Source organism: Chanodichthys erythropterus, chromosome 5 (genome assembly GCF_024489055.1).
Source record: "Chanodichthys erythropterus isolate Z2021 chromosome 5, ASM2448905v1, whole genome shotgun sequence".
NCBI classification, from domain to species: domain Eukaryota; kingdom Metazoa; phylum Chordata; class Actinopteri; order Cypriniformes; family Xenocyprididae; genus Chanodichthys; species Chanodichthys erythropterus.
In genome coordinates, this window is record NC_090225.1 from 14,114,340 (window position 1) to 14,136,350 (window position 22,011).

General features: G+C 36.1%; 2 protein-coding genes across 3 annotated transcripts in view; both read left to right on the forward strand.

The window, feature by feature from the left end:
- The first annotated feature begins 1,234 nt into the window (after positions 1–1,234).
- myoz1a (myozenin 1a) lies at positions 1,235–8,654 on the forward strand. The gene is made up of 6 exons (XM_067386154.1): positions 1,235–1,385; positions 3,267–3,375; positions 5,700–5,887; positions 6,101–6,371; positions 7,098–7,269; positions 7,394–8,654. The coding sequence occupies exons 2-6, from the start codon at positions 3,276–3,278 to the stop codon at positions 7,626–7,628; spliced, it is 966 nt and encodes a 321-aa protein (XP_067242255.1). The 5' UTR covers positions 1,235–1,385; positions 3,267–3,275; the 3' UTR covers positions 7,629–8,654.
- A 2,364-nt stretch (positions 8,655–11,018) lies between these two features.
- usp54a (ubiquitin specific peptidase 54a) overlaps positions 11,019–22,011 on the forward strand; it is a 56,396-nt gene continuing 45,403 nt past the window's right edge. Inside the window, exons 1-2 of one of the 2 annotated variants that reach the window (XM_067386156.1) lie at positions 11,019–11,090; positions 19,330–19,484. The gene's annotated coding sequence lies outside the window, so the exon portion shown is untranslated. The remainder of the gene's footprint in view (positions 11,091–19,329; positions 19,485–22,011) is intronic. The other variant, XM_067386157.1, reaches the window with a different exon arrangement.

The following is a 22,011-nucleotide window of genomic DNA, read 5'->3' on the forward strand; positions in this document are numbered from 1 at the left end:
CAGGTTATGTAGTGGAGAGTGAGCATTTCAGTGTTTTCTTATTTTTCTAATAATAATAACAACATACCCTGCAGAACCACTTGTTTCTTTATCATTTCAAATCACAATAAATGACATTTATATATGGCCAAATATACAATCAACACCAAATGTTTCTTCTAAAACTTAGCTGTGAAGTGGGGAATTGCACACTGTTGGATGAGTCGACTACAGCTAAAGCTGGCACCATTCTCATGCATATGCTCTCCTCCTATATTTAGGGCTGATAATGTTCAGGCACTTTTTATGGCTGCTCCAAGCTTTCCCTACTTAGATTCCATTTATGAGTGGATCCTTCCTGAACTGACAAAGATAGTGAAAATCTGACAAGTTCTTGGGTTCATGCAGTGCAAATGATGTGGGTGAGAAAAGTGATATAATAAGCATTGTCTCTGAGACAGGTGGGGAATTTTGGTAGCACTTTATTTTACAGTCCTGTTCCCCATACTATGTATATATTACAGTAATTACAATATCTAGGTAATGACTACTAACCCTGGACCTATACCTAAACCTAACCTTTACCCCTGTAGTTACCTTATATTAGCCAGTATTTACTTAGGTAAGTACACTGTACGTACATGCAAGTACACGTACTGTAAAATAAAGTGCAACTGAAATTTCACCTGAAATAATACTTCTTACATTATGGAGTAATGCAAGAGAATTATATTATATATAGAACCTTAAAGGTTCTATATAGCCCCAGGCAGTTATGCCAAACTTGTGAGATTGCACTCTGTGCGAATTTGTGAATTTCGCTACTAATTGTCTAATTCACACTACAACTATTTAAAACCATGTTATATTGGAGTAAAGTTGGCTGCCATGTCCAACACTGACCCCTCTGAGTACTTAAATCATTATCATAAAAATAAATTTAGCTCAGTTAGGGGGTCCGCTGTTGGATTTAAAAAGTAAAAATCCTGTCACAAGTGGAGGGTGACTAATCATCGAAGAAACTGTACTTATCTACCACAGCCCTTTTGCCTCTTGAAGCTATTTGATAAATATGTGCAATCACTCGGTCTCTCTCCTTCTCTCTATATTTAGCCAATGAAGCATCTGCAAGAAAGATATTAGTCTCTTGATATTCCCATCAGCAAAGTGCTGTGCAGACCAAATTGCCCCCCCCCCTTACTCCTCACTCCCCCTTTTTACCCGGACTCTCCCTCCCCCCGATGAAGATCTGCCATCCAAGTCCCAACTGGATTTTGCACGCCTTGGGTTCTTGGTCCAGCCACAGGTCAAAGGTACCCGGGAATTGATAAACTTCTTAGCCACAAGCCTTTTCCTATTTTCACTGTACCTTTGAGACCACGTCTTGTAAGCAGTCTAGAGCCTTGGTAAGTGGATTATGTGATATTTTTTTCTGTCACTTTGCTAACCGCACACACTGTTCAACTAACAGCTGCATGACGGCAATGAAAACACGACCAGCAATAACTCCTGTTGCTGGTGTGATACCCACTCAAAGAGTTTGCAAGCACTGACGGCATATTCTCAATGTAAGTTTGCATTGATTGGAATAATCAAGCTCGAATGCTCCATTTGCCCTGTGTATTTTTGCTGCCGGAAAGTGGGAATGTGCTAAACACTCCCACCCAATCTGACTGATGATTTTATATGGAATGCAAAGCATACTGTCCAGCTGGGAAACTTAAGCCTAGTGGACCCCAGCTCATGATTATTTTACAGGGTGGGTCAGTGCACACCCCTTGTCTCACCACACATTAATCTGTGGTGTTGATTCAGTTTGAGGGAGATTTCCAGTTTCTACAATGTGTTAAGTCACTGTGTAGGTGTGTTTATGTGTGTATGTTTGTGACAAATCTAGACTATCTGACAAAAAAAAAACCCAATGCCACGACTCGTCACTAAAAGGTCTTGCTTTAAAAATAGCCATACTGTATTGAGTTACAGTCAAGTCGATGCAGTGTTTGCCATTAACAGACCCTTGAAAAAATAGCAGATATACAGTACTGCGTGTAGGACAGTTGATGAAAAGAAAATTAAAAGATAGACCCAAACTGCACCAGACTTTGAAAGTAGAAAATTAGGTTAAACTTAATTAATTATAACTTTATTTTATACAATTGAAATAAAGAGCTAAAGTTGGATATTCTTAAGTGTTTGATTAATATCTGTACGAACTACATACAGATACAGATATCATATATGCACACAATACAGATATCATAATGATTTATGACATTTGGGTGCAATGTTTTTGAGTAAGATAAACCAAATAATAGTGCAAAATTATATAATTCATATGTCCCACCAAAAATGCTGTCACTTCCTGGAGGAGGACGTCATTGCGGAATTACACTCTAAAAAATGCTGGGTTGAAAATGGACAAACCCAGCAATTGGGTTGCTTTAACCCAGCGATAGGGTTAAATGTTTGCCCAACCTGCTGGGTAGTTTTATTTAACCCAACTATTGTTTGAAAATGACTATATGGCTGACTTAAAATGAATCTAAAATGAAATTCAAATGTTCATTTATTAAAAATATTAATAAATGTTCATTTTCAAGATATTTTGGGTTCATTTTAAGTAAGCAATACTGTAATTTTAAACAATATGTGCGTTAAGTAAAACTACCCAGCAGGTTGGGCAAACATTTAACCCAACTGCTGGGTTAAAACAACCCAATCGCTGGGTTTGTTCATTTTCAACCAAACTTGGGTTGTTTTTAACCCAGCATTTTTTAGAGTGTAGATTTTGTAAGGGATTTTACAAAAGACTAACAGAATGGAAAGTGAAATTGAGAAAACACTTGATCAGTTAACAATAGTTTTGTACAAAAAAAAAAAAAAAAATTACAGAAAAGAAAAAAAGAAGAAGCACCTGGAGTATTTATCAATAAATTGCCAGTTTTAGTAATTAGTAGGAATTACATACCATAAATTACAATATTTCTATCCTGTTGTGAATCTCAAGTTTGCTTTTCTGTAAGGCTCATATCAATTGTGTCTGGAAACAGTGTCTGAAAATACCACCCCAAACAAACCAAACACTGCTGTGGGTTATACATGCATCTTCAGAAATACTCGGCCTTACAAAATGAGTAACGTGTCTGTTCTTTACCATTATTCCTCAGGGACTAATCGTGTCATCAGCAGAGTTTGCTTACAACACAAAAACAATACCTGTTCAGAAACAGAAAAGACAATGGTGAATTTTAGTTTTGTCAAATCCACTCTGATCTCTGTTTTCCCAGTCTGGAATCATGCCTCTGTCAGGAACCTCACCCAACAAGCCAGCCCCACCCAACAAGAGGAAAAAGCTTTCCAAGATCATCACTGACCTGTCACACATAACCCAAGATGGTAAGACACCCACAACCTGAGCTTTATCCTTGATTGTTGCAAAATCACTCGATATATCCAAACATATGATACAAGTGGAAAAATGTCACCTAAGGTAATCTTGTTTTGCAGGGAAGCTATATGCAATGTAAATAGTTTTTCAAATTTGTTAATTATTAAAGTATGTTTTATAAGAAAATACTATTTCAGTCTTTCTCCTTCAAAATGTCATGTTTAATTCAGTGTTACTTGCCATTTCTAGCAATTTCTGAGTAAAAATTGTTTCAAAGTAAATCCTACGCCTTTCCCCCCCAGTGTGGTAAGGAATTAATAAAAGAGAATTATATTAATATATTATATATGTTCATGCCAGATTATAGAAAGCTTAGGATAACATGGTTGGGCAGTTTCTGACTGTGCTATTGAGGTCTGTAACTAAATAACTGTTTTTCTTTCCTTCTTTTGTGCTTCTTATAACTAAAGAGTGTGTTTGTTTAGACTTCCTGACCGATGTGAAGGTGTCTTCTTTGAAAGATGTCATTCAAGATATTAGACTATAATCATGTGATAATGCGGACCGTATACAACCTGCTCAATCGCCTGCGTAGGCAGCTTGTGTCACTTTGAAACTGTTTATTGAACATCATCTCAATTTCAGTGCCTGTCATTAAGGTTTCATACGTCTGGATTTAATATGTTTTAATGAGGAGTAATATGTCAATGACAACATGTGTCTTGTTGATTTTTCCATAGCTGAAATGTCAGCTGTGTCTCTGATTATTACCAGAACACCTCTTCTTCCCCCTCATCAATATAATCATGGGACACATACTCCTCTGAAAGAACATTACATGAGTGCCTCCAGCAGAAATGAAGTCTAATGAATATGTTCATTTTCATGCTTTTGAATTTGAGTGAAAAATTGTTGTTGTGAAAGAATGTAAAATTTACCTTATGAACTATGAAGACTGTCAAGAGATTCTTGTGATCCTGGTATGTGTTTGTTTTTCCTTAGGCTACATATTATGATGTGAGGAAACAGTCACTTATTCTAGGGAAGTTAAATCTAATACAGAAATAGACTTGATAAACTTCAAATAAATGTATTGTTTATATTAACAGTCATAAACATTTCCAAGGAATTGTGGGTGATTTTCCAGCACAAACTGTGCGTGGTAGGATGACTAATAGATATTTAGTTACTGTTATGATTACAATGCAGAAAAATAGATACATCTGTATAAATATGAATGACGACAATTGATATTAGAGAATCCAGGACCTATTTTTCTTTCCAAGCATAGTCTCATCATCCTTTCGGTCTCTCACTAGATAAGTGTTCTTTTTAAGCCATAAATGCATATACTGTATATGAATATTCAACATATGAATTTTCCCTGTATGGGATTTTGTCTTTTATGTTTATATCATATAGTTAATCAATATAACATGAGCAGAAGTGCTGTTTTCCTGAATATCAGCATATATTATCATTTTAAAGATGAAATATGTAACATTTTTGCAGTAAAATATCCAAAACCCACTAGGCCAGTACTTACAATATCCCAAATGTTTCCAACTATTTGTAAATCGTGAGAAAACTAATTTTGTTATATAGCTCAACACATTTAGTCTGTTTGTTTGAAATAAATCTAATTTTCTTGATTTTTTTGCGAGTACCATGCCTCAGAGAAAAACACTATTTCGTCAAGTAGCTAACATAGCATAATCAGATGCAGCTTCATTTTTTGGTAACAGTAATGCAGAATTTTCTCTATCATACAATACATTTTAAAATTAATTGCATGCCATTTATCTACACAAGCCATCCAGCATTTAATATGATATTCTTAAATCGATCTAGCTTACGTGTGTTGTGTTGGTCTCTCGTTAACAATCGCTCCAGCGGCCTCGTTCAAGGTAAAGACCACATGTCCCAAGATTCCACGCTCAAACTTGGCATCATCAAGCTACGCCTTTGTTTTGAACAGACGACCTCTAGTGGACGAAAAACGACATACTACACCTTTAATAAAAAATTTCAATAAACAAGATCTTATTGATTTAATATTTTGAACACAGTAATGTCAATTCATACTGTTTTTGCAATACAGCTGTTAGCATTTCACTAACGAAAATAATTCTGAACAAAGCAAAACACTTGCGTCTCCCATTCATGAATGAATCAGCGGGTTTGAACAAATCAACGAATGAATGATTCTTTGACCCATTAAGACCTGCCACAACCTAGTGGCGATTTCAGATTCATATAAAAGTATCATATATAGAAAACTGTTTTACATTATTGCATACTTTATGTTTAATGTCTCTTTTTCTATATATAGAGTATGAATCAGAGCCTGAGGCCTCAGAGTTTGACTTGGGGAAAAAAATCAGGGCACCTAGGGACATCATGCTGGAGGAACTATCCCTTCAGAAGAACAAAGGCTCCAAGATGTTCAAGATGAGGCAGATTCGTGTGGAGAAGTTCATCTATGAGAACAACCCCGACCTCTTCAGTAGTGAGTCCATGGTAAGGCAGACTAAAGATTACTCTAAAAGCTCATTTGCAGAAAAGGGTCATTATTCCTAAATCACAATTCTTCTGTTTGTCAATGTTCTACATTCATCTCTGATTCTTTATTCTGGTCATGTTCTTATTTCTTATTTAAATACAACACCCAAACTTGATTTGAATGCTTATTTGGAAATTCTTCAACTAATTATCATGTTACTCTGTGTAAAGGATAACCTCCAGAAGTTCGTGCCCAGCCTGGGGGGCCAGATGATGGATGTTGGTGGCCGCCTGATTGGTGGACAGATGGCTGGTCAGGCTGGTGGGGCCGGCCAAGCACCAGTGCCTCCTCCCAAACCCGGAAGCTATGGCAAGGGAGCAGGGGGTGGACTGCTAGCAGGTGGGCTCGCTGGAGGAGCTGGAGGTGCTGGAGGTGCCGGAGTGGCAGGAGGAGCGGGAGGAGCAGGAGGGAAGGCTGGTGTGTCAGTAGATGCCTCACAGAGTGAGTAAGAACCCAGATGGAGACCTTTATACACTAGCCAGCTCACCCACTCTAGAAACTGCCATTGAGACTCACAATGAAACTTGTGTTAAACAGGGTTATTCTCGTTAACTAAATCAACAATTATTAATTATTAATTTTTTTGTTAATTTAAATAAAGCTGAAATAAAGTAACATATAAATATTAGATGAAAAACATAAACTGAAAGAAAATTACAGATGTCTTGGAACTAAGTAAGTTGAAGCACTAAAATTACTAACTGGAAATAACTGAAACTGAACTAAAACTAAAACTGAAATAAAAACAAATTTAAACCTATAGTAAAATTTAAAGAGAACAAAAACTAATAAAAATTATAAAAGCACATAAACCACAATTAAAATGAAAATATTTTAATAAAACTTTAAAAGTATATATAAATAATTCTAAAATAACAGTGTTGGTAAAACGACACTTCACCCAAAAATTGGAAATTCTGTCATCATTTACTCATTCTAATGCTTTTTCAAGCCAGTTTGACTTCTGTGGAAGACAAAATAAGACTTTTTAAAGGTTTTATTTATTTTGAACGTCAGTGGGGGTCCAGTGTTATTTTGGACCCCATTGACTTTCATTGTATGGACAAAACCAGGCATAAGGGTTCGGAATAATAGCCAGAATAATAAAATTATTTTACCTACGTGTACACGACCGATCACTTTCAATCAGCTTTCATTTCCCTTTAGGCGCGGGAAGTGCTTTGGAAAAGGCTAAAAAGAGGGATGCATATGGGAAGACATATGTTTCGCCTTGGGAACGGGCTATGAAGGGCAATGAAGACCTTCTAGCCACAATGAAGGCTCAAATGCCAGGACCTTATTCTTATAAGGAGCTGCGCAAATATAAGAGCTTTAACAGGTGCAGTTGCATTTCTTTATATACACTGCACAATCTGCCTCTCTCTTCCTGTGCATTCTGCAATTGTACTTTTCAGTTCTATGGTCTTTTTTTGCCTTTAATTGCTATCTCTCAATCTGTCTAGGAGTGCTATGCCCTATGGAGGATTTGAGAAGGCCTCTCAGCTGATGACTTTCCAGCTGCCAGACATCGATGTGGCTATTGAGGAGCCTGAACCAGCAGTGGTGTACCAACATGATATCTGCTCACGACCCTCCTTTAACCGCACACCCATTGGCTGGGGGGGTAGCGCTGAACCAGGCAGCATTCACATGGAGTTGGATACTATACCATTTGATGGGGAGACTGATGACCTGTGAACCTACAACCCTAAACAAATCTAATTTATGCCTGTCCTAATTTCCCTACACTATAACCAAAAACACACCTATGCAGTATGCACATAGTCACAATGCATCAAACTGTAGATCCATCAGGAGGACATATAAAATGTATATGTAATGTACTTTTAACTTTGATTCTAAATCTGCATCTGAAGCTTTAAGCTTTAAACAAAGAAATATGTATGCATTTGTGGAGGAATTTTATGCAGGAAGCATATAAACTTAAATGAAGGTGTCATGTGGAGAATGAAGTTTTGATTCGCTTGATATTTTGTCAGCATGTTGCATTTTAGACGTGCACAAATGAGAATAACGTGCTTTGGGCAACAATGTCCAGTTAGTACAAGCAGTGATGGACTGCTTGGCACACACTGCTGTTTTTCCTGTCACTTAGATAAAGGTAAACAGTTTTGACTGCATAATCTGGAACCGCCCTTTAAATAACATATTGTCACACTTTACCATTCATTATAATGTCATTTACATAAGTACTAATTATAGTCATGAAAATCATGTACTTGTGATTATAATTATGTTCAGAAACACCTTACAGAGTATTGTTGTTCTTGCTATATAGTAAATTACTATTATAACAAGTAAAATGAAATGTTAGCACATTAATATACTAATCAAATCCATGTCATCACAAACATTAATGCAAATACTCAAAAAGAGGTGATAAAATAAAAACTCCAAACTGCTGTATCCACACTACTACATTAATAAATGATTAACTGCTTATATTTCTGTTGCAGTCTTTTGTGAATATGCTGTGTATTTTTGACTATAACTAAATTCAGAAGGAGAAAGTGGGTCATAAGTATATTTGATTGTGTTTTATGGCACTAATACTATACACAGCCAGCAGGTTCTGTGCAATATTTCATAAGGTCTTTCATAATGACTCTTATGAGCCAGTTCTTTTTAGTGAATGAAAAACATGCAACCAGTGTTAAATTGAACGAATGACTCACATGATCAGTTCTTTCTATTAAAATAAATATATAAAATAAAATAAATTCAGTCAAATTAATCAGTTTCAGCAGTTACTGAATTAATCTGACTCCCAAACCTATCCTATAGGCTACTTGTTTTTATTTCATCATGTCCTGAAACGAACAAAGAAATATTGTCTACACTGTATTTAAATGAAATGTAATGAATTAGAATGAAATATGTCAAATATGTCCAATTATTTTTGTTTTAGTGTTGTTAATATATGCCCACAAAAAGGCGACATTCTCAGGACCTTGCGCAACGTTCCCTAAAAGTTCTCTAAAGGTGACGAAAATTCAGAACCTTTACAGAACATTTGGGACATTCCTAAAACTGATAAGAATGTCCACTGATCCACTGATCATTGGAACGTCCCCCTAAAATCATATAAGGAACCTTGAACTGCAGCACTTTCATTACCAAAAGAGGATGTTTTATGTCCCAAATGTTCTGTAAAATGTCAGAATTTTTGTCACTTTTATAGAACGTTTAGGCAAAGTTTTGCAAGGTCACGAGAACGTCGCCTTCTATGTGGGTGTTTTATAGAAAATAATAAAGTTTGAAGTCACCGTTATAGAGGTGAGCATTTGCTTTAGATGGGCTCTTGATTCTTGACATTTAATATTAGATTTTCTCTGGCTGCTTTAACTGTTATCAAGACATGTTAGTTATAGCTAAAAATGCAAGAAAAATTCTGATCAGATGAATTGGGTTGTTTAGTGATGGTGATTCACTGATCCTCTCCAGAGACTAAACTATGAGTGTATTAACTTTTTTTATGAGTTTTTTTATTTAAAATTCATTATACAGAGAGAGTTTTGAGTGGTGTCTTTCAGACTCACACAGACATCATGAATCAGCGCACGATTCTCAACAAAGGTGACAATAAACAAAAATCTTTTTTGTGACTTTAGTAGCTTGTTTTGTGATGTTCAGAGTTGATCTGTTTATCTGAAAATGTTGTCACCATTGTTGAGGATCATACGCAGAATCTTGATGCCTGTGTGAGTCTACATGATCCTGTCTGAATAATTTCTGCACAATGATAAGAACTTTTTTTTTTTAAATATCAAAGCAGGACTACAACAACATGAAAGGAAATACAATATTCACAGATCAGTGAATAACATCACTGTATGATAACAAGATCATCAACAAAATCCGTTTGATCAATTTTCTTTCTTTCTTTTTTTTTTTTTTTTTTTTTACTTTTTTTTGTAACAACTGCTTTAGAATCACACAGTTACAACAATTGGAGAAAAAATAAAGTTAAGGGTCAAGAGCCCAACTAAAGCAATTACTTACCTCTGTAACAGTGACATCTATAAATTTGATAAAACATCAACACCTCATTAAGAAAATTTGAATGAAAGAAATAAAGTCAATACTGGTTTGTAATAAGTGAAGATGCAGAGATCTAGAGAGATCTGTTAGTGTTTAATGCTCTGTTTCTGTTGTCTGAGATTTGTGAGGTCATCATTGTGATGAAGAGTAGCGTCTGAGCTTCAGTCAGTGATGAACCAGAAACACTGATGTTCTGCTGCATGTTGCATCATTTAAAGACAGTAACTGTGTAGTTGCTGATGCTGTGATACAGCAGTTACATTAGCTCATGTTTGTCTTTTGTAAGACATTTAAGAAAAAATAGTTTTTGTTTGAACAGCCACTTTTATTAGTCAGTTTAGCTCTAAACTTTTTTGACAAGGGCAGCAGGGATGTTCTGAGAACATTTCCAAATAAAATATGGTTCCATAAATGTTCAGAGAACGTCCTCCTGAATGTTCTGTGAGGTCCGCCAAATAACGTCCCTCAAGCCTTAAAAGAACCCCACATTGTGACCGTCTCTGAACGTACTGGGAACGTTACTAGGCAACGTCCTTTACACCAGTGGGGACGTTCTGAGAATGTTCTGGGAACATAACATTTCTAGCGGGGTAGTTAGCCTATTTAGATTGCATTTATGTCACTCACTGATATAGCTAGGATTTCTGTGCCATTTGTACAGTTTATTACATTGGGTAGAAAGTCTGTGAACATTAAGAATTGCATTGTTTGCCTGACCTGCTATATTTGTTCATGATTTCATAATTTGGCAACAGACTGCTGAGGCAGGTAAAGTAATAGGACCAGCTTTTTCAAAATATTCCTTCTTCAAAAGTAGACTAAAGTAGTAAAACAATCCTTATGGAACCGTTGGAGAAGTCGTTCAAAATGTTACGATCCACATTCCTACTTATAAACCACTGTACTTACACAATCTCTAACCATCCCAACCTACGGCCGTCTCCTTGTCGCACTCCGTCGACACCTGAGGCAAAACATCGCGAGAGTTGGTTGCCTTGGCTGCAGCACACAGTGACGCTGAGGGATGTTTAAGGTTTAGCGGCAGAACATAACAGATTTTACCCAGCCGACCAGCCAGGGGAGGATGCATACTGCAAGGTAAGGAAACCACCTTTCACCGTCCTATCGAAACAAGTCATGTCGGTTCTTCCGACATGAAAAAAAGGGCAGAGAAGACGTTTCGCAGTGTGAGTTGGGAAGTTAAGACGTAGCTGCTCTTCCACAGGCATGTGCTGATCTAGTAAACAAACATAGGGATGCATCACTGTCAGAACGGATGGGTTTAATCATTTACGCAGTACGGCGTATTTCAAATTAGCGTTTTATTTTTTGCTACCCTTCTCCGCGAGGGTTGTATTGTTAATACAGGCATAGTGCGAAGGATAGACGCGACATCCCACATGCTGTAATGTGCTGACGAAGCTGTGCACACTGTGCGTTGTGGCGAACACAACGCTGCGCATCTAGAAGTTCGCCACGTAGTAGAATAACCACATGGTTTAGCCTCGATCGTGTCGATGCATGCATCAGTTCTATAATATGTGGCAATCATGCATGCATTTTCACATTTGATATTTTTCATGCCGATGTAATGCAGCCTACATCATAGGGGGAAAACAGATATTGTATATTTGGAGGTGATTTATTTCTGGCACCGTCTCATGCGTTTTAACTTACCAAGCACACGAAAGACCATATGCACCTCACCATTCTCAGTGACGTAGTGGTTTCTCATCTTTTCAATACACTTGATTGTCCTCTAGCCGCCAATGTCATCTGGTGGCGTTTCAGAGGCTGTGCAGGTGAGAAGTGAGAGAGTGAATTGTGTAAGGTCATTCAGGTGTGCTCAAATATCTATCTATCTATCTATCTATCTATCTATCTATCTATCTATCTATCTATCTATCTATCTATCTATCTATCTATCTATCTATCTATCTATCATTACTTTTTCTTTTCTTTATTTTTGTTGATCTATATTATTATTATTCCTGTCACCTACTGTTCAGGGAAAATGGCAAGATCATAAAATCATAATAACATTCATAACAGAATGGCTGGAGTTTAATGAGTTAGATCATTGATGTGCACAAAAATCAGTTTTCAGCGTGACATGTGTTACATAAATAAGGGGGTGGTGTCTCTATTAATACAGGGAAGAGGAGTGATCAAAATAGACACCCCTCCATTTCAAGCTTCCATTTATGTTCTCTCATCCACCCCCCCCCCCCCTTTCTTTTTTTTTCTTTTTTTTGCCATCTCTCTGTGAAAAGTAAATAAGAGCCTTGGCATGCATGCACAAGAAGGCTACTAATTGTTATGTAAAGTTTAGAAATGAATAAATTAACATACTGATGGTCACTCCTCCAGGGCCTACGCTCCCGTGTATTCATCAGCAGACAGAGCTTTCAGTCTGGTTAATTGGTTGGGGGTGTATGGGATTCCTGTAAATTTCACAACATGCTTTTAAGGGCTTATGACAGGAAGGGACAGAAAAGTGCTTGAGGGTAACTTTTATTAAACTTCTCAAGGTAAAGGAGCATTTGAGCTGAGTGGGGGACATTCATGTGTAAATTAAAACTCTTGTCTTCATTTGATATAAACCAAGGTATTTTCCTTGTGAGAGCAGTTTTCCTGCTTCATCAATCCCTCAGTAGAGTCTGGCTGCAGATTTGCACTCTCAGCTCACATGCACTCCTTTCTCTTTTCTCTGGTATATATTCACTCTGCAGAAGAGACACAAATAAGCAGCAGTCCGTTAATGCTGAACAGAATTTAACAACAGATTGTCATAGAAATACTATTTACATACTAGTGTATTTACATACTATTTCATGTACTCTTTATATATTTATATGCTTATATATAAACATGATAATTGTTGTCCTTAGAAGCACTCGGGATGCTGCTGTCATTTTTTTCCTGTTGCTTTTATCAGCATTGGTCATGATAAACCAATCACAGTCATTTGTGATTACAGACATTTTAATTAATGAAATGATGGAAATTACAGTCCCATTTAGGTACCAGTACTTTCTACTATAAGCGTTTACTGTAAGATAAGAAGTCACAGGATTTGCATGCAGCTCAATAGATTTATTTTATTTCTGTGTAACTGTATATTGCACTTTGAGGATTTTATGATAAAAATAATAAAACAAATATTTTTTGAACAGCCCAGTAAAACTTATCTTTGACAGTGAGGAGATTTTAATGAGATTGACACTGCTGCTGGCATTCCACATGTAGTTGCTTTATTGTTTTTCATTTCGCAAGTCTCACAGCAGTCAATTTAAATAATCATGCACATTTGGACTGTCATTGCCAGTCAATATTAGACAATATCCTAGCAGAAACAAACTTGCATTAAATGTATAAAAATCTTAAGCAGATTGGATAAACACCAATACATTAGTGGCATGTGTACGGTTGTGTGTACGGTTCCTTTATTAAAGGAACAAAACTTTTCTTCCGCAAGAATAATGCTTTTTTTTTTTTTTTTTTTTTTTTTTTGCAGCAAATGCATATGACAAACAGCAGAGTTGTGAAATGAATGTGAGCTAAAACAGTGCAGGTCTGCAGCCAGAGCCTGATTTCGCCTTATTTCACAGTCTTTCTATATAACAGCTCTGGACATTTTTCTAATTGACAGTTCTAATTGACCCTAAAAATGATTTATACATTTAAGTCACATTTAAAAATGAATTATTTTATTGCAATGATAACAAAATATCAAACTAACAAGTGTACTGTAGCTTAATTGTCCAAATATGTTTTAGGGCCACTGTATCTTTGTCTTTTTATAGGAAATGGCTCTGTGTTAGAGCTGCATGATTAATCATTAAAAGATCGTTGACGAAATCATTACGGAACACTCAAATCTACGTTGGCGTTAGCAGTTATCATGTTTAGGTATGAAACGGCTTCAACCATACAGTATTGTTATTGTGTTATAAATATTCAAATGATCTCAGAAGTAATGGGATAAAAGTGTATAGTTCGGATATAAACATCGATATTTATGGTAGCGATCAAAATAGAGCAAAACACCTTTTGAAATTAACTTGGCGCTTCAAATAACAATTATATCGATTACATTGTTACGCCACTAGAGGGCGACAAGTGACTGTTAAAGAATTTATTTGTCATTGAATCATTCACTCAGGAGATTTGTTCAAAAGTGCTGTAATTAAACAAAATCATCAAGTAATTAAACAAGTGAAATATAAGAGTGAATCATTGAATCATTCATTCAAACCTATTTTTTTTAAATAATTAATTAAACTTAACTAAATATTTTTAAATAGCCTACAGATGTGATCTCTTTTTGAAACAAACAACAACAACAACAAAAATCATTATTTTCATTTTATCCAGAATCGTGCAGCTCTCCTGTGTTTTCTAGTTTTTGTCCACATTGCCCTTTTGTTTCTTATTCTTTATTAATTGTGTTTGTAGAAATTCTTTTAGAGAGAGAAATGGAGAAAGATGAATGCTTTCAGTGATCCAGCTGTCTTTCGAGTGCTGCTCACACGCACCTGCCTGTTTCTCATTAAATTCTGTCTGCTGGCCTGTAGCTGATAGCGAGTGCCTCCACTTACATGTAAGCTGTGTGGCAGTCTGGATCAGTCATTATGTAACAGTCTCTGAAGCCTCTTGGTCTCACTTTACATTTGGTCTTTTAAAAAACTTTAAACCTGCAAATTTCTTTCTGTAAAAATGCTTGCAGTAAATTTGAATAGTTTAGCAACACTTAATCATATATGCATGCATGTTATTTTGGATAATATTAATTTTAGATAGCATTCATTTTCAAGAATGATAGCACAAGCACACTGTAAGCAAAACATTTTAAAACAGAACATAACAAAGTTATTTATTTATTCGACAACTTCTGGTTATCAAATGTTAGTGGAACATATTCATAGTTAATGTAATGATCTACATCTGTGGTTACTCTGCTAGGACACCAGTGTGAACTGACTTACATCCACTAAAAATAACCTGGAGATCTGCTGGTTAAACTTGTTAAAATGGTTCTGAGAAAAGGTCTAGCAATATTTGCTTGCATATGCAACACTACCATTCAAAGTTTGGGGTTAGTAATGTTTTGGAAAGAAGCTCTTAAAACCCTGATATACTTTCAACAAAATTATTTTTCGTTCTTCACTAAGGGGTAAAGCGAAGTTCGAAATACGTGGCCAGTGGTATACTGTTAGCGAACATCCTGATGCTCCCACACTGCTGAGAGCAGCATTTAGATATGTGCTGCACGCTTTCCTTTCAATAACATAATAAACATACAAAAAAAAAAAAAGACAACGGAGAGAAAATGGTAATTAAGAAAGCATCTGATCATAGCGATGGGAACATGTTTGCACAAGCTCTGCAATTAGGCACTCTAGTAAAGTCACGTCACATTTATTTATGTAGCACTTTATATTCAATAGATTGTTTTAAAGCAGCAGCTTTGCTGAATTAACATGTGAAAACATGTGTCAGTGACTCTTTTAGTTAGAATTACAACTTAATTTTCTACTACAAAGCATCTCTCCAGTATGTTCATGTTTTTACTCACAGACTTCTGACTTCAGCACACACCTACCTATTATTTAATCATCACGGACCAATGGTAGTCCGAAGGTGTTTACTAGCTAGAGCAGACTTTTCCGGAAAGTATCATTGGCCAGCTGTTTCAAACTCCCAAAACAAACTCCAAACGAACTTTGTTTCTGCCTGATTTTTTTTCGAAATGATGTCACACCAATTTGGATTTGCTTGAAGTATATCGGGGCCTTTTTGCTCACCAAGGGTGCATTTATCAAAAATACTGTAAAATAAGTAATATTGTAAATTTAGTTTTTTTTTAAATTTTACTTTTTGGTGGTCATTTTAACATGTACTTGCTGAATAAAATTACTTTTAAAAAAGCACTGACAAACGATAGTGTATTTAGTTATCATCATTATTTATTTTTTTGTTTAAATATTATATTTTGTATCGAAGTTCCAAGGTCTGTATAAGTGTGGTTTTACTGTATAAATATTTTTTGTGGCCATGGTACATATTTAGTAGTATTTACACATTAGCTATTTCTACATGCTGAGTAAAAGTTATGTGTAAATTGCTGCTATTGTTGTCAAGGAAATATCTAGTAGACCTTACTTCTGAAAATTATGAATGACCCCCCCCAATCAATGTCACAGTGTAAACATTTCAGCTGATTGCTTTCCCTGTAACTTATTACCTGTTATTACTGTATTTAGTTTTTTTTTTAAACAGTTGTATGACTTGTTTAGGTCAGTTACCAGTAAAACACTGTTGGACATCAGCCAGTCTTAAAAGACTGTGTCTAAGAGACTTCCACAGGTTCTCTCAAATGTAATTAAGAGAGGCCCTGCACTTTTTAATCTGCTGGCAGTTTATTTAATGTCTCATTGTGGGGTGCATGTGAACTATTTGCTGTTCCCATAGAAAAGATTCACAGTAGCTTTAACAAATAATTGGATTTGGAGGCACCGAACTGAACGTTAATTGAAGCTGACAGTGTATTTGACATACAGGGTCATTACACAGTGTGTTTAAACCATGACATGACCCCCTTGAGGTCGCTAGGCTGGTAAGGGACGTTACGATGTTTACTGGGCACAATCATGATGTCAGGTAAAAAGACTTAATTTGTTACAAAAACTGTTTGACCTTGTTCCGAATAGGAGTCTGTGAGTCATTGAATAGGATTTTTTATTTCTTTTTTTTCACTGCCTCTTATTCTTTCTCTCTCTCCCTCCCATCTGTTTCTGCTTAAATATCTCTGAGTATTATTGAAAAAGCTTGAGTCACGGACATTCCTTGAAAACCATGAAATTTCTACATAGCCACGAAGACATGGAGTTGTGGGTTGCCGTAAGTCTGCACCCTGAATGCCTAAGCCACTCAAAAATGTGAGACTCCTGGAGACTTAACTTCGCCAAAAACTACTGTCTCTCTTTCTGATATGAACCTAAATTATTTTGACCCAGACAGGCTTTAAATGAAAAAACACAATATCCACATTCTTATCTCTGGCATAATAATTTCATGGTTGAGGCCACAGTGTTTATAGATGATAAAGAATAGTGACGCTTCAGCGGCCAAGTTCAAGCGTGGAAACACGCTGAGAGACAGAAATTCTGAGAAAGGCACCCATTTGAAACACCAGACTATTTTTAACCCTCCCCCAGAATTCCCATGGGAGCACAGCACACATTTGTGAATGGCTACTTGCGTGTGCCATTGGTGCTGTGTGTGTACTACCGACCACCCGAGGAGATGCAGCCCTCATATTGACGGATGCATTTGAGCAATCCAAATTTAACCCCCACAAGTGCTCTAACCGCAACAAGCCTCTGATTGGGGACACTTTTGTTGCATAGTGACAATGTGAACAGGTCAGCCATGAGGACAACTATTGATATGAGGTTGGTTCTGTGTTTATTTGCCAGTGATAAAACTGTCTTTGCTCCTGGATATTGTGTTTAAAAGTGTTACTTTATTCATGTCATTTCTATTTGATAATGCTCCATTTAAGAATTTGACAATTTTGTGCATTAATTATTCAATTTTGCAATACAATATGCTGCTAAGGTGTTTCTACTAGTGTGTTTATTTATCATTCTTTCAGGTTAATTTGTCCAGATAATAGCATTCAAATTGGTTTAATGTAAAATAAATTTGATATCTTGCATAAGCACACCTGTTGGGTGGATAAATGCCAACAAAAATATGAACACCACAATAAGGCCAAAATTAGTGGCCCCTAAAATTTTATTTAAATTTATTTTATTTTATTTTAAAGCATATGACATCTTGTGATGTATTTTGAGTTAAAAGGTTCGTTCACCCAAAAATGAAAATTATCCCATGATATATACCAAAATACCATGAATTATCCCAAAAAAATGCATCCATCCATAAGAAAAGTAATCCATATACCTCCAGGGGTTAATAAAGGCCTTCTGAAGCAAAGCGATGGGTTTTTGCAAGAAAAATATTCATAATTAAAACTTAATTAACTATAATAACTAGCTTCCGGCAGACGGCCGTACGCATCGATTTGTTGCAGAAGAGTAACCTCGGACCCAACATAATGACAAATGCAGAAGCACAGAGGATAGAGCAAAACAAAACATCAATCACAAATTAGAAGTCTAAAATTATATTTTTTAAAGAGAAATGTCGGAGGATTTTGATATAAGAGAAGAGGAGCTTGAGTTTGTTGCCCAGCCCTGTTTGTTTGAACAGCAAGAGACTTTTAAGCTTACGATACTCCTACGTCCTATAGCGTATTTGGCGCATATGGATATTTTTCTTACATGAACGCATTGCTTCGCTTCAAAAGGCATTTATTAACCCTCTGGAGCCGTATGGATTATTTTTTATAATGGATGGATGAATTTTTTTGAGCTACAAAATCTGCCCCCCCCTTCACTACCATTATAAAGTTAGGAAGAGCAAGGATATTTTTAAATATATCTCTGATTGCGTTCGTCCGAAAGAAGATAGTCATGTACACCTAGAATGGCTTGAGGGTGAGTAAATAATGGGACAGTTTTCATTTTTGGGTGAACTATCCCTTTAACTTTGTTGAACGTCTTAATGTGAATGGCAGATTAAGATTACAGATGACAGGTTCTTAATGTTTAAATAAATTAGTTTTAATGATGTGTAATTAGCAGATCTCTAAGAAAAGCTTAGCTCTTAATAACAGATTTTCAGGACAAATTAGTGATGAAATTAGACCCATACACCATTTCATTGTCCATTTACGCAACAGCGCCACTTTATTATGACAAAGAGGATTTCAGCCAAAAATGTCCCATATGGCATTCATTGATGTTTCTGGCTATGAATGACACTTCAGTTGCTAATTTTAAGTGACATTTTGGAGTTTAATCTTACAAGCATGTGTGGATACTAAATGGCGCATATTAATAAGCTTCTATAAAAGCCAAAGTTTATTAAGCATATCTAAAGATTGTGTCATTCAAGAATGTAAGCTGTCATTGTTTTTTTTTTTTTTTTTTTTGTATTAATCCTGATGCATAAATAGGCATTGAAACACAAAAAAACATGACCTCAAGACATTATATATTAATGGTCATTCGTATTTGACTGAATGGCTTTGTATTCAGTCTCCGTTAACTGTCTCAAGTCATATTTGCTATCTGAGTGAGGTCATGTTTGTCTAAAACACACTGTTTGGCATCGACTCACATGACCGAGTCTGTCCAAACAGATAATGTTCTTTATGAGTTGTCATATGGGTTTTGTTGTACCCTGTCTGTCCCTTTAAAAGCAGAAAGGTGGGAGGAGCTTCCTGAGGAAACAGGTGTGTGCTGATAGGGATGATGTCATTGTTTCAGAATCACCTGGAAAAACCTGCATGATTGTCAGCAAGATATACACATTACAGCTGCTCACGCCCGGATCACAGATGTCAGCCAGACAGGCGCTGTAAGTACACAGACTCAGTATTAAGCCTTATAAGAATCTCCTTTTGTCAGCCTGAGGGTTTGTTTTAGAGTTTGAAGTGAACTGTATGCCAGAGAGCTGTAGCTGACAGGTGCGATCGCAGTGTTTTAAACATTTAGTGGCTTCATTCATGCTTTTTCATCTTTAAAGAGGACATTCTAGAGGGTACTGTTCATGTTGTAGTAGGACTGTGTATGGAAGTTACTATAGATTAACAGTTCTGCTTTTTCCTTGGAGCTGTGACCCTGTAAAGCTTTTACTTTTTGACAGATAACTCAGTCTTTGTCATTGCACAGATTTATTTAAGCTGTGTTTTATGCCTCGAAGTAGTCCACTTTGCTCAGATCTGTTTTACATACCATGAGCTGTTGTGCTTTTTCAGAATATGAAAAATGAGACCTACAGCAAATATAAGTCTACTGCAGGAAATTGCTAAACATATTAGGACTCAGAAACATGCAGTGAAAACTGGTGAAGAAAAAAACAATAAATTCCAATAGTGACCTATTTTCCATTCATAGCTGGTGTAGTATTTATGGAACAGATGTAGTTTTAGTCAGACAATGAGTTTATGCATAAGAAGCCTTTTTGCCCTCTGATGTCATTACGGTGTGAGATAATACTCGACAACAGCCCTTGTGTGGGGTAATCGCATGACCGAGTGAGTAAAGCATGCCTCACTGTCCGGGAGGTGTCACTCAGTGAGGATGATGTCATTCAGGAAGTAGATCGAGTAAAGCAGGAATAGTTACTCGGAACTCTGAACCACCCGGATGGTCACTCCATTTCTAATGAAAGATGTGAATGCAAATTCTGTGTTACATGAAGTGTTAGGGTCATTGTTCTGGGTTTTAGATGTGAAAACTTACAGGAAGTACCTGTTTCCCCTGTCACTTATCTCCTCTTGCCAAGAAAATTGGGTTATAAAATGCTTGTTGCTGAAGTCAATGCAAATCAACAGTTAACAAAAAAAAATAAAAAAATAGTAGCCAGTGTACCCCAAAACTGATTAAAAAAAAGTGACTGTAAATGTTGAAGTTAAGCGCTGTGATACTGTATTGTACAGTTTGGACTGCTAGTTATTTAAATAGTGTTTTCAACCAGGAAGAATAGATAACATCTATAATGGACATTATAAGGTCAACAGGTAATTTTTGCTTTCTGACATTTTCATATGGGACTTTTTAATGTCCATATTTTTTGGGGCCAGTTTGTTTTGTTGTGCCGTAAGTTAAGTAACACTAATTAGTAACACTATTCTCATAAGAATTAAATATTTTTTTGTGATTCAATGCAAGCAATATTGCCATGAGTCAGTGGAGATGCTAAGATGCTGAAATTTTGTTTCGTTTGCTAGGATTATTCCCTAACCTAACTCAAATGTTTCTTCTGGGACAATAATGGGAGGACAATCATCATTAATGAATGTTAAGGAAAACAATTTGTCATGCCTTTGGGACAGGGGGAGGAAGCTAGTGGTGGAACCAGGAGTGCAAGCATTATGAATGAAGCCTTTTGTTTTTGAAATTGAGCTTTTGTCTTTTCAGTGAATAGCTCATTGTGGGAAACTGTATGGCTTTTCCCTCTTAAATTGACACTACTAAAATATTGTTGTTGGTTTTTTTTATTATTATTTTGGGAGAGGTTACTTTATGTGAAAAATTATCCATGATTATGTTGGATTGTGGGATTTTTGTCTCATCGTGTGTGTGTGTTTTTTTTTTTTTGTTTTTTTTTTGGTTTGTGTTTGATTCTCTCCAGGTTTTATTTATTCCTGTGCAGAATGGAAGCTGTACAGATTTTTTTGTAAATTTTTTAATTTACATTTTAAAATCCATTCTGTGCTGTGATGTGTAAGAATGGTAACCTCATTTCTTTCATAGAATGGAGTACAACTTGTTTGATTTGTTCACCACAAACATCTCAAAAATTTCTGACAATACAAAATGCCATTGTATGTTTGCAACTATCCTGTTATTCTGCCTCCAAAGTGCCCTGGTAAGCTTGTGAAATGATTAGTGAGATTGTTTGAGACAAAATAAATATCATGAATGCATGTCAGAAATGGCCTTCTTAGTGGTTTATGGGCCGCGATGTTCATGCTTTGGTGTGATCAAATCTTTTTAATACTTAAAAGTACATTACAGTCACCACATCAGTCTGTTTTTCAGAAGGAAAAGCCTTTAACATCTGCCAATGTAAAGTTCAGTGTGGACTGGCCCTCCCTTCCCTTCCTTCCTTTGTGTGGCCACTGAAAACCAAGCATCAGTTTAGACTGGCTCTTTGTGAAAAAACATTGCATACTCTTATCAGCCAATGGAAAATCTGGCTGTAACATAACTTTTTGATTTTGATCATATTTGGTCATGTCTTTGACCAAATGTCACATTTGGTCAAAATGCTATACATTTAAATCTAGATTATATTTTACAGCATAAATTTATTAGCATATACTGAGAATTGAAGTTCTACCAAAAATGAATATTCTGTCATCATTTCCTCATACTCA